Source organism: Mus caroli, unplaced genomic scaffold (assembly GCF_978045245.1).
Source record: "Mus caroli unplaced genomic scaffold, Mus_caroli_1 scaffold_18, whole genome shotgun sequence".
NCBI lineage: Eukaryota > Metazoa > Chordata > Mammalia > Rodentia > Muridae > Mus > Mus caroli.
The window spans coordinates 20645172-20657453 of record NW_028227273.1 but is presented as its reverse complement, the minus strand read 5'-3'; the positions used below and the strand labels follow the sequence as shown (position 1 = coordinate 20657453).

The following is a 12282-nucleotide window of genomic DNA, read 5'->3' as shown; positions in this document are numbered from 1 at the left end:
GGAAGGACTTTTTTTTTTTTTTTTTTTTTTTTTTTTTTTGGTTTTTTTGAGACAGGGTTTCTCTGTGTAGCCCTGGCTGTCCTGGCACTCACTTAGTAGACCAGGCTGGCCTCGAACTCAGAAATCCACCTGCCTCTGCCTCCCAAGTGCTGGGATTAAAGGCGCGCGCCACCACACCTGGCTAGGAAGGACTTTTTAAAAGATTATTTCATTATTTTTAATTTTCCTGTGAAAACCAGTAGTCAAATACCCTGGATCTAGAATTACACATGGTTGTGAGCCACTCACTATGGGAACTAACTCTATCCTCAAGAACAGTCTATGATGCCAGGCAGAGGTGGTAGCACACACCTTTAGTCCTAGCAAGCAGACTACACAGAGAACCCTGAAGGGGAGAGAAGAGTCAACAGTATGTGCTCTTAACTGCTGAGCCATCTCTCTACCCCCATGAAGACTTCTTTCTTATGATTTTTTTTTTTAATTTTATCTATGCACGTGCACTGAGTGTGTTCCTGATGATTTTAAGATTCCCCTGGGACTAGAGTTACAAATGATTATAAGTCATAAGAGCAATTTATGTTCTTAACCACTGAGCCACCTGTCCAGCCCCAAAGGCATTTATTACTTTTATTTTTATTTATGTGTACAGGTGTTTTGCTTACATACATCTCTATATAAATCATATGCATGCTTAGTGCATATGAGGTCAGAAGACAATAGGTCCCCAGGAATTGAAGTTACAAATGGTTATGAGCTGAGAATCAAATCCAGGTACTCTGGAAAACCAACAAATGTTCTTAGCCATCAATCCCTCTCTCCGGCCCTCAAGGACATTTTTATCTTTATTTTGTTATAATTTACATCTATATCTACGGTGAAATCTTAAGGAGGCATTTTTCAATTGAGGTTCTTATTTCTCCAATGATTCTAGCCTGTGTCAAGTTGACATTAAACTAGCCAGCACACATACCTAATGTTCACAAGCATCTAGAAAAACAAACTCATGGAGTACTGACAGAAGTGCAAATTTGCTTCAGAGGTTATCTACTAAATGTAGTTTTGAATTTTTCAAAGACCTACTTTTAATGATGGTTCTTAAATGCTTTAACCTCCCTTCTAGCCCACCACCCACTAGAGGTAGTGGAAAAGAAATGTTATTAGGATGGGGGGGAGGGGGTGTGGGGGGGGACCTGTTTAGAAATTGCTGTTTAGAGCAAATCCCATCTGCGCTGTCAGGAAATCCACAGTTCAGTTCACAGGTAAGCAGCAGCAGCCCAATCCACTTGCAAACACGAATACACCAGCAGTTCAGTAGTGTTGGGATAGCAAATCAGCAGAGGTGGCATGACCTAGCAGAGACAGCAGGCCTCAGCATGAGTCAGCAGGAAGGCCCAGGACCACCAGGGACACCAGAAGTTCTAGGCTGTGCCTCTCTCAGTAGAGATCAGCGAAGACCCAAGACCAAGAAACATTGTAAAGCTAGCTATGCAAGCAAGCCAAGCCCCTGTCAGTGTCTGGTGGGTCCTATTTATACTCCCTCCAAACACCACATATCCTCCACAGGTCTTGCCTCAGCACATGAATCTGTCTTAGCAAAACTCAACAGTGATATATTAGCTGACATCACTCTGCCAACCAGCCTGAGTCCGTAGAAGTGGTGTGTTTCTCTCTATGGAGTCCCCACAAATGGAGCTCTACAAAGCATGTAAGGCGAATCAATACATGTGTGTGGTCAGCAAAGTATCCCTCATCACGTGTCCTCTCACCTGCTTATTTTATCAGAACATCCTTTCATCTATGTCTGCTTTAGGAAAACACCATCCAACACAACTGACTTTCCAAAGAAACCAGGAGTTTCCACTTCAACTAAAACATAGCACACATATACCATAGCCTAATAATTCTTCTCTCAATTATATAACCAGGAAAAGTCACAAATACATCCACCTAAAACAAATACAAGAGTATAAAAGTATCCACAGCCGGGCGTGGTGGCGCACGCCTTTAATCCCAGCACTCGGGAGGCAGAGGCAGGCGGATTTCTGAGTTCGAGGCCAGCCTGGTCTACAAAGTGAGCTCCAGGACAGCCAGAGCTATAAAGAGAAACCCTGTCTCGAAAAACCAAAAAAAAAAAAAAAAAAAAAAAAAAGTATCCACAAAAGAAAAAGTAGTAAAGATGAAATGTCCATCAATAATAAAAATGGATAAAACAAGGCATATTCACTTACTACAGTAATGAGAATGAATTTACCTCACAAATGTGAAATTAAGCTAAAGAATTTCAATGAAGTACAGCAGTGTTGGAGCATTCATGAAGACCTGGCTGCCCTTTGTCCTTCTCCTGGCATTATCCTGTCTTAAGTCTAGTCTTCAACCTGTGGTGATGGCTTTCAGATGATCCAAGCCCCATCAGGCCCCCAAGTAGGCTCCAAGTTTGGTCCCAGATTTTTTTATCCCCACCCTCAAAGGTAGAGCTGTCTCCTAAGTTAGAAGCAGGGTCAGGGCCTGGGACAGAAGTGCTGAGGTTGAGACTGTCTGCTTGTGACTCACTGATCACTTAAGAGCTTCCTGGTCCTCTCTCGCTGGGCTTGTGACCTCACCCTTGTGGCATCCCCATTGCTTTCCCGGGAAGGCCTTCCCTCCCTTACTTAGAACACCAATGCCACTGTCACTTGGTTGCTTCTACCATGCCCAGGGCACAATGAGGACAAGGACCCACTAGCTAAAACAGTGTCCAAAGCTGGGGTTGAAGCTGCTTTTTGGCTGGTAGTCATGTCCCAAAGCGGGGTATGGTGTTGAGAAATGCTGTGAACCAAGAGACTTGAAGCCTTCTCTGCAAGGCTAGAATGGACTCGAAGCCTGGCTAGGCATTTCCTGTGTCTGCTAGAGCTTCCCTACCACAGTGTGCACCCATCGCACCTGCCCTGGCCAGCAAGGTCTATGGGGCCCCTATATAGAACAGGTAAAGGTGAAGCCCATTTGTTTCCAGCCTAGGGAGTCCTTGTGCTAGTTAGTGATAGAACTCCTTAGATCTGAAGTGTGACAACCTACCAGAGCAGCTAGGGCCATCATGGACCAGATGGATCTATTTCAGATTGTTGGAATGGAACCTGTGCATCCTGTCTCACCTCTAGTCCACTGGCTTCTTCGTAAAGGACTCCTTGGCGGAAATAAAGTTTCAAGTCAGAAAGAAGGAAGAGGGCTGGTGAGATGGTTCAGGGGTTAAGAGCAACGACTGCTCTTCCAAAGGTTCTGAGTTCAAATCCCAGCAACCACATGGTGGCTCACAACCATCCATAACGAAATCTGATGCCCTCTTCTGGAGTGTCTGAAGACAGCTACAGTGTACTTACATATAATAAATAAATAAATAAATAAATAAAAATAAAATTAAAGAAAAGAAAAAAGGAAGAAAGAAACAAAGAAACAAAGAAAGAAACAAAGAACGAACGAATAAAGAACTCAATGAAGATGGCACAAGAATATAAGGAACATGGGTAAACTACTGTTTCCTGTGCTGGGGCAGGTTAGAAGAGTGTGTCTGTTTTGAGAAAGCTCATCTAGCGATTCTACTTGTGTTCACATGTCACCTACGGGGTACCCAGGGATGGAGTGTGGGGTTGAGACACTATCTCACTACATTGCTCCGATTGTTCTCAAACTCTCTATGTAGATCAGGATGGCCTTGAACACGGAAATCCACCTCACCTGCCTCTGCCTCTGAGAATGTTGGGATTAAAGGTATGTAATATCATGTCCAGCCATCATTTTTTTTACACTTAACATTAAATAGGTCTACTACTGGTAAGATTTCTAACTCTTTCCTTCCACCTATATTATGCTCAAACACTTGACTACAGTCCTATGTCCTATCCACTGTTCTTTCGAAAGTAAACATCAATCTCTCTGTGCATGTGCACCTTGACTGCCGTACTCACTACTTGCTAACTCACCCACTGTGTTAGTTACTTTTCTCTTTACTGTGACAAAATACCAGACAGGAAGTAACCTAGAGGAAGAGGGTTTGTTTTAGCTTACAGTTGCAGGTGCTATTCTATCAGGAGGAAAACTGGTGGCAGGAGTTGGAGGCAGGTGGTGGCATTACATCCCCAGTCAATAGCGGGCAGCACACAAGCATCAGCTCTCCTCCTCCTTCCCATGCTCTACACAAGCATCAGCTCTCCTCCTCCTTCCCGTGCTCTACAGAAAGAACCCTACCTAGCCCAAGCAAGGTGCAGCCCACGTTTAGGGTGGGTCTTTTCACTTCAAGGCACTCAACCTAGATATTCCTCCTCAGACATGCTCAGAGTTGGGATCCTGTCAAATTGATAATAGTAAATATCACATGCATTATATACCAAACACTTATAACATTCCTTTATATAAAGGTTTGCTGAGAATCTATGTGGAACACTGTGCTTCAAACCACTGACATGGCTCAGCAGGTAAAGGCACTTACACCCAAATGTGTCAACTTGAGTTTGGTTCCCAGGACACACATGGTAGAAAAAAAAAGAATGGCTTCCCACAAGTTGTGCTCTGCCTTACCACATCCTTCATAGCATGCCTGCCTACAAACCTGTACACAAACTAAATAAAATGTAATAATTTTTTTAAATAATTTTTAATTTGTGGTATCAAAAACAAAACAATTTCCTAGCTTCAGTGAGTCAATAACTTTATATACAAATAATAAAGACAGAAAGACACACTCCAGGTATTATAGGACACAAACACAAAAATGGCAATGTACAGAGTAGTCTCCTGGAGGTATAAACATCCCCAGAGGATAGGCAGCAACTTTCCTGTTAAGGGCATTTTCACAGAGGGAGAAGTCTGAGCAAAAGACACAGAGCTAAGAAACAGCATGCTACAGTTCAGGAAGCAATGAACAGCTGCTAAATGCTCCTTGAGGCTAGTAATACCAAGATGGGGCCAGAGAGGGGCCAGCTGCTGTCAAGACAGGAAAAGACAGACAGAGCAATCAAAGGACTTCAACCTTATCCAAAAAGGCATGGATCAGTGAGAGAGTGACCCAAGAAAATGATTCTTTCAAAAGATTACTGAGGAAGCAGTGCAGAGAGTGGAATTAAAGGGATGATGCTAGAAAAAGGCTCCTTAGTACACAACATTAATTGTCCTGACAGAAAACATAGGAGACTAAAACAACAAAACAGAAGCTATACCTATATGGGTGTGGTGGCACATGCCTTCAATTCCAGTACTCAGGAGTCTGAGGCAGGAAGACCTCTCTTGAGTTTCCAGGCTAGCCTGGTCTACATAGCAAGTTCCAGGACAGCTAAGACTACACAGAGACCCTGTCTCAAATAAAATTTTTTTTAAAAATTTTTAAACTTGTTTTAAAAGAAAAAAAAAAAAAAAAAGCTATACCAAATCTGGAGAAAAGCTATACAAATTACTGTTGCCTTTAACCCCAACACTAACGGGAGAATTTCTATGAGTTCTAGACCAACCAAGGTTACAGAGCAAGGCCTTGTTTTAAAATATATATATATATATTTATACACACACACACACACAACACACAACACACACACAAACGTACTGGTCACACTAACCACTAACCTCCCAGGTTAGCAGATTCTTTTTATACAAAGGGCCAAAGAGTATTCCAGGGTTATGTTTCACATACAATTTTAATTTTACTCTTTGTTTTTTGAGACATCTCTCTCTGTGCCTGGTCTACATAGCAAGTTCCAGGACAGCTAAGACTACACAGAGACCCAGGCTTTCCAGGAACTCAGTATTGGACCAGGCTGAGCTAGAATTCACAAACACACACCTGCCTCTGTCACACCTGGCTTTTTTCTTTTTGTTAAACAACCACTTAAAAATTATAACATCCAGCTCCAGGGTAGGATCCAATCCCTCTAGCTTCAGAGGGTACCTGTACTCATGTGCACACAGCTCATGCACACACATGCACATGCACACGCACACACATGTACATGCACATGCACACGCACACACAAACACACACACACACGCATGCACACTTTTAAAACAAAATTTAATGAGCTTTTTTCCTTAATGTTCACAGGCTGTACTTGAGAGCTGAGCCACACTGGTAAGGAAGTGAGGATTAACCTTCCTACGAGATTAGTTTTCCTAAAATGCTACTTGCATCATATTAATACCCAAATCTAAAACCTTCATCAGCACACCTTGCCGGGTAAGTCCAATCCCTACAGTATCCAACCCACAGGCATTTCCAGCTCCACTCTACAACCCAGGCTATCCCCGTAAGAACTGACCATTCTTCCTAAATTCATTACACTTTCCTGCCTCCCAATCCAATGTTCTTTCCTCAAACTTGACTAAATATCCTTCCTTCAGAGCACAACTGAAATCCTACTTCTACAGGTCTCCACCCTCCTCAGAACAGGGAAATACACTATCTCAACCTAACAGATATTTAATTGCTTTTCTGAAGTTAGAATTTACTTCAAATAAACTCTGAATTCCTTGAGGGAAAGTTTATAGCACCCTCAGCCAATGGATCTAACAGCATATAACAAGGGGTAAATAACAAAAAGACATGTGAATGAGTGCATGCAATATAAATGTACAATTTTTTTCTTAATGAAATAGCTAGTTAATGGAACTCAATGCAGCTTTACTCTCATTTCACTCAATAACCGGATACTTTCTATGTGTACAACCTGAACACTGGAAAAGATACAAAATGACAATCAACAAACACATTTTTCCTATTCCTCAGTTTTTTATTGACTAGTCTAGAGAAACAATTGCACAATACAAATAAAAAGTCCCAAGAGTAGGTCATTATTTCAACATAGCTACACTACTATATCCTACAGATACAGTCATCAGACCAACTTTACATTACATACCCATAAGTTTGCTTCATTCATCTTAAGGATACAAATTAAGCTTCTAAAACTAAACTGCTTTAAGTTTACCCTAATTTCCTCAATATCAGTCAAACTTAAAAAGACTGGCCAGGAAGTGGTGGTGCAGTGCCTTTGATCCCAGCACTGGGAAGCAGAGCCAAGTGGACCTCTGAGTCCAAGGGAGTTCCAGTCCAGCCAGGACAACACAGAGAAACCCTAGGTGAGTCGCACACACCCCAAAAACTCATGCTCCTGAATTCCAATTAAAGGTATTTAATTCATCCAAATTTTAGGGAAAAAATATAATTACCTGCCTATTTACTAATAAGTATCTACAGTCAGGATTATTTTTACCAGATTAAAGACTACATCTTGTATGTAAGTAAACTCTAAGAAATTCTAAGACCAAAAGTGTGAACTATACACAATTTTACTACCCATATATATGCTTAACATTCTAAAGCTTCCCTAGAATATTTGCCCACATTCCAAAGCAAGCAACAACAAAAGTTTAAAACAGTTGTATCAAATGCACAGGAACACAATAAATAAATGCTAAAAGACAGCCTTGAATGGGAACAATGTGACTTTCTAATTCTCCAAAACATACTACGGAAAAAAACTTCTACTTAAAAATAAAGCCGGGTGGTGGTGCCACACACCTTTAATCCCAGCACTTGGGAGGCAGAGGCAGGCGAATTTCTGAGTTCAAGGCCAGCCTGGTCTACAAAGTGAGTTCCAGGACAGCCAGGGCTACACAGAGAAACCCTGTCTCGATAAACCAAAAAAAAAAAAAAAAGGCAGTATTAATAGTGCATTGATTATTAAGGGCAAACTCAAGAGCCAGAGACCTGACTTATTCAATTCCTATTTTACCACAGGCCTAGTCTGGGGTGCAGCACTAAATTTCTGTTTCCCCATATACTGGCACAGGAACTGACATTCTCAGGTAGCGAGAACTGATTAAAAGTCTATGAAGTACTTCAGGACCATAAAATGTCATACTTATCTAACGCAAAAACTACAGCCACCTGTTTGTTAGCAGTAGTTCCAACCCCAACCACGTCATTCTTTTGTGTCTTAGCAGGGCAAATCCGCTGTGGACCAACAAGGTGCATGTACTTCTGCAGCTGGTTGAACAATCTCAGGGGGAAAAAAAAAAACTGCCTTCCAGATTTTCCGTTTTCCCAAAAGAATCATGCCACTATCCAAGCCTAGTACTTGCAAAGGGAAACATGAAGGTTAGGGCCAGTTGCTGAGAAGCACAGATGGCCTAGAGACCAACAGGAATCACGGAGGAACTTTTCTTTGTTACCAAAGCAGAAATGTGACCCCTGAAAATAATCTCAGAAAACAATCCTTGTGAAGAGAGTTGTACTGGAGGGAAACGGCCCTACCCTTTCTCACCCAAAGAACTACACATGGTTTTTTTTTTTTGTTTTTTGAAGACAGTGCAGACAAAATTCTCTCAAAACAGTAAGCTAAACTAGGCAGGTCGTCCAGCCCCGGCTCGGTGCTGAACACAGGATACTAAAGTGGTTGCTCAGGAAAGTGCTGATGCCATCTCCAGCTGCCCCTAAATGACAGTAACAATGCAAACACTGACAAAAGACCTAGGAGGCCACCCAGAGCCCCTGCCTGGCAGCAGCTCTGCCCGAACCTCCACGTACAAAGCGACAAATCCCCCCGAGAGGCCCAGGTCTGACAGATCTTCCAAGCGAGACCAAGAGTAGCAACACGAGAGATAGGGTAGAAAAAGTACTGTCTGTCACTCCTTCCAGGGGTGCGGGGTGCCCCGAGGGTGGGGGCAAAAGCTGCGGTCCCCTCGGCCAGCTTCTGGCAACGAGGACCGCGCCAACTCGTCCTTCCCCACCGCAAAGGCCGTCCGCGGAGCCGCGGAGCCCGCGCTCGCCCCGGCTGGGGCCGGCCGGCAACTCCTCGCCCAACTCCGCGGGCGCCAGGCCGCCGGCCCGAGCGCAGGGTGGGGGAGGCGGCGCGGCGCGGCCCGGCCCCGCTCCCTCGGCACGCGGTCCGCGCCCTCCGCCCGAGTCCCCGCCCGCCGGGCTCCGGCTGCCCAGCTCGACCACCCCGGCGGCCTGGTGCCCTTACCTGAGGCGGTGTACCAGCTCCCGGCGTGGCTGGCTTCCCGGCAGACCACTCGGTTGGACATCTTGGTGCCTGTGCCGCCTATGGTGCACGAGGATGAATGAGGAGGCGGCGGCGGCGGCGGCGGCTCCGCGAGGGGACGAGACTCCGCGGGCCCAGCCCAGGAGGAGGCGGCCGCGGGGAGGGGACCAGCCCGGCCCAGGAGGAGGAGGAGGAGGAGGAAGAGGAGGAGATGGCAGCCGGGGCGGAGGGCGGCAACAATCACCACAAACTCCGCCGGCCGCCGGAAGATGGGGCCCACGGCGGCTTCACCCTAGCCGCGCGGCCGCGGAGTCGCCGCCGCCGCCGCCGCCGCCGCCGCCGCCGCCGCCCCTGCCCGAGCTGCCTCCGCGAGCCGCCCCCCGGCCCCGCCGCGCGCGGCCTGCCGAGCCTCCCGCTGACCCCACCCCCGTGACTCCGCGCCCTTCCCCACCCGCCCCGCCCCGCCCCGCCCCCACCACCGAGGCCTCCCTCCCGCCGCGCGCCCGCCGGCCCCGCCCCGCCCCGCGCCTCCGCCCGCCGTGCCGCGCGCTCAACGGCGGAAGCGGGACGGGCCCCGCGCCATCCCGGGTCGGGAGGCCGCGAGCCGGACGGCGGCGGCAATCGGTGCCACCTCCCCCCCCAACACGCACACACACACAGCCCGGGGCTGGGGCCGGGGCCGGGGCCTGAACCCGGGGAAGGCAGAGCCTGGGGAGCCCACGCGTCCTTACTCGCCGCTCTACCGGGGCCGGCCCACTGAGCATGCCCAGCGCCGCGGCCGGGCCCGCCGAGGAGGCTCAGCGTGCACGCTCCGCTCTCCGGGGTTTAGCGCCAGCAGAGGCTGGGGGCAGGGCGCGGGGCGCAGGACGCAGCCGCGAGGCGGGGTGAGCCCCTTCCCCCCCCCCCCCCCAGCCGCCTGGCTTGTCCCTGTGCGCCGCTGGCTCAGCACACACAACGCACACGCGGTCGCTGCCCGCCGTGTCCCGTCGGGGTTCCCCCTTCCCCGGCGTCCTTGGTGGGGTTCCCACCCTCGGGGTATCGCCCAGGAATGCAAGTCTGGGGCCACGCCGCGAAGTTTCGCTGGCAGAAACAACGCGCGGCGAGGCGTACTGGGGTGGGAGAATATGGGGGGTGGGGGACGGACCCTGTCAAAATGTAACCTTAGCTTCCCAGGCTCGCCCCTTACGACCTAAAGTCTTCGACACAGTTATATTTACTAATCGTATTTTAGGTATAACTGCAATGTGGCAAAGATTGTCTCAGTTATTTCCTACTGTGCTAAATGGGGGTGACGTTCGTGAGGGAGGGGTACCAAGGATTATGAGTTAATGCGTGCGAGAAGCCCGACGGGGTAAGGAATACTACAAATGTCACCCTTCACTTATAAAATCCCAGTATTCCACGCAGCAAAAGAATTCCTTTACCAGTTGGGTAGAATCACAAAGGAAGTGGTTTGGCTTTGAAGTGCTGGATTCCAAAACCAGGAAGTGTTAACAGTTCCCCATCTCCCAAAAAGTATTTGGGACCAAAATCATACACCGGGTATATCTTAGTTTCACATTAAACTAGATCCTGGAGAAGTCCAAAGTAGATGTCTAGCTGCCTAACCAAGTTCCTTAATGCTGTAACAGTGTACTTTTTATTTGGTTGGGGTTTTTGCCAAGTTCTCAAGTGTTATGAGAAAAGCTCTGCAGTTAATTTCAATGGCAAGAAAAAGGTAAATTGCCTCTTTCTCCCAAGAGTTTGTGTTACTTACCAAACTTAGCAAAGACCCTAATGAATAAAATACAACTTCTTGGGCCAGAGAAATGGCTCAGTGGTTAAAAAAAATAAGCACTGCTCTTACAAAGGACCTAAGTTGAGTCAGCATCACGTTGGGTAGCGCCCAAGCAAGTCCAGTTCCAGGGGCTCTAACGCCCTCTTCTGGCCTCCACAGGCACCTAAGTTTACATGCACATACTCCACACACACACACACACAAATTATAATTGTTTTTAAAGATTTCTAGAATGCTTAGGTTTTATTTGTTTTTTTTTGGGGGGGGGGTTGTTGTTGTTTTTCGAGACAGGGTTTCTCTGTGTAGCCCTGGCTGTCGTGCTGTCCTGGAACTCACTCTGTAGACCAGGCTGGCCTCGAACTCAGAAATTTACCTGCCTCTGCCTCCCAAGTGCTGGGATTAAAGGCATGCACCACCATGCCCAGCTTTTTTTTTTTTTTTTTTTCTAAGACAAAGCTTCATTATGTAACTGTCTGGCCTGCATGGAACACCCAATGTAAACCTGGCTGTCCTCAAAGAGATCCACCTGCCTCTGGAGTGCTAGGATTTAGGCAGGCACCACCACAGCCGCTCTTTTGACACAGGTTCTGGCCTAGGACTGAGTATGCAGACCAAGCTGGCCTTGAACTTGCTGGGAACCCACTTGTCTCTGCCTCCCTAGCACTGGAGTGCAAGCACACTCAGCTCCAGCTTCTTGAAAGAAGTCAGTTGAACCTCCCCTAACAACTAGCTTCAGTCTATTAGCAATTCTATATGCATTTTATTATTGACAATCTGTTATATATTCTAGTAATTTGTGTTTGACAATCCATAAATGTTATTCATAGTAAGGGCAAGGAAAAAAAATTAATAGTCCTTATGACACACAGAATAGAAAAAACAAAGAAGTCCCAGAACCTAAAGTTAGTGCATATAGTTTCCAAAATAGAATATCCAAACTTTGTTGTAGTAAACTAGACACAGCAACAGTGCCCATCATTCTGCCTTGTATTTGACTTGTTTTAATAAAGATGGCATCTTTATAGCCCTGGATACTCTGTACTCTGAAATCCACCTGCATCTGCCTTCCAAATGTTGGATTAAAGGCATTCATCGCTACACATCTACTTCTCCACTTTAAGACAAGGTCTTTAACTCCAATTAGAGCTTACTGATTAGATTGTCCAGGTGAAGCTCTAGGATTCTTCTTATCTAGTTGGCATGAGTATTACGGGAAACACTGCCATGCTTCCGCAAGGATTTATATGGCTACTGGAACCCCAATTCATGTCTTCATATTTCCACAGCAAGCAGTTTACAGACTGTGCCATCTCCCCGACCTGTCAGGCTTATTTTTAATCATGCACGTGTGTTTGTAGTCATGTAGATGGGATATGGTTGCCAGAAGTTTCGGATCCCATGTGAATGCTGGGATTCAAACCCTGGTCCTCTGTACTAACAGACAATGCTCTTAACTGCTGAGCCATCTCTCCAGGTCCTGGATACACAGATATACTATAGTAG

General features: G+C 46.6%; 1 protein-coding gene across 4 annotated transcripts in view; it reads right to left on the bottom strand.

The window, feature by feature from the left end:
* Positions 1 to 9842, bottom strand: part of Memo1 (mediator of cell motility 1) — a 102672-nt gene extending 92830 nt beyond the window's left edge. For 3 of the 4 annotated variants that reach the window (XR_003835272.2, XR_003835270.2, XR_003835271.2), the window contains exon 1: positions 8985 to 9340. Coding sequence is in view for 1 of the 4 variants with exons in the window: in XM_021186335.3 (XP_021041994.1) it covers positions 8985 to 9045 (61 nt within the window). In the remaining 3 variants the exon portion in view is untranslated. Of the gene's footprint in view, positions 1 to 8984; positions 9341 to 9733 lie in introns of those variants that run through there. The other variant, XM_021186335.3, reaches the window with a different exon arrangement.
* Between the last annotated feature and the right edge of the window lie 2440 nt (positions 9843 to 12282).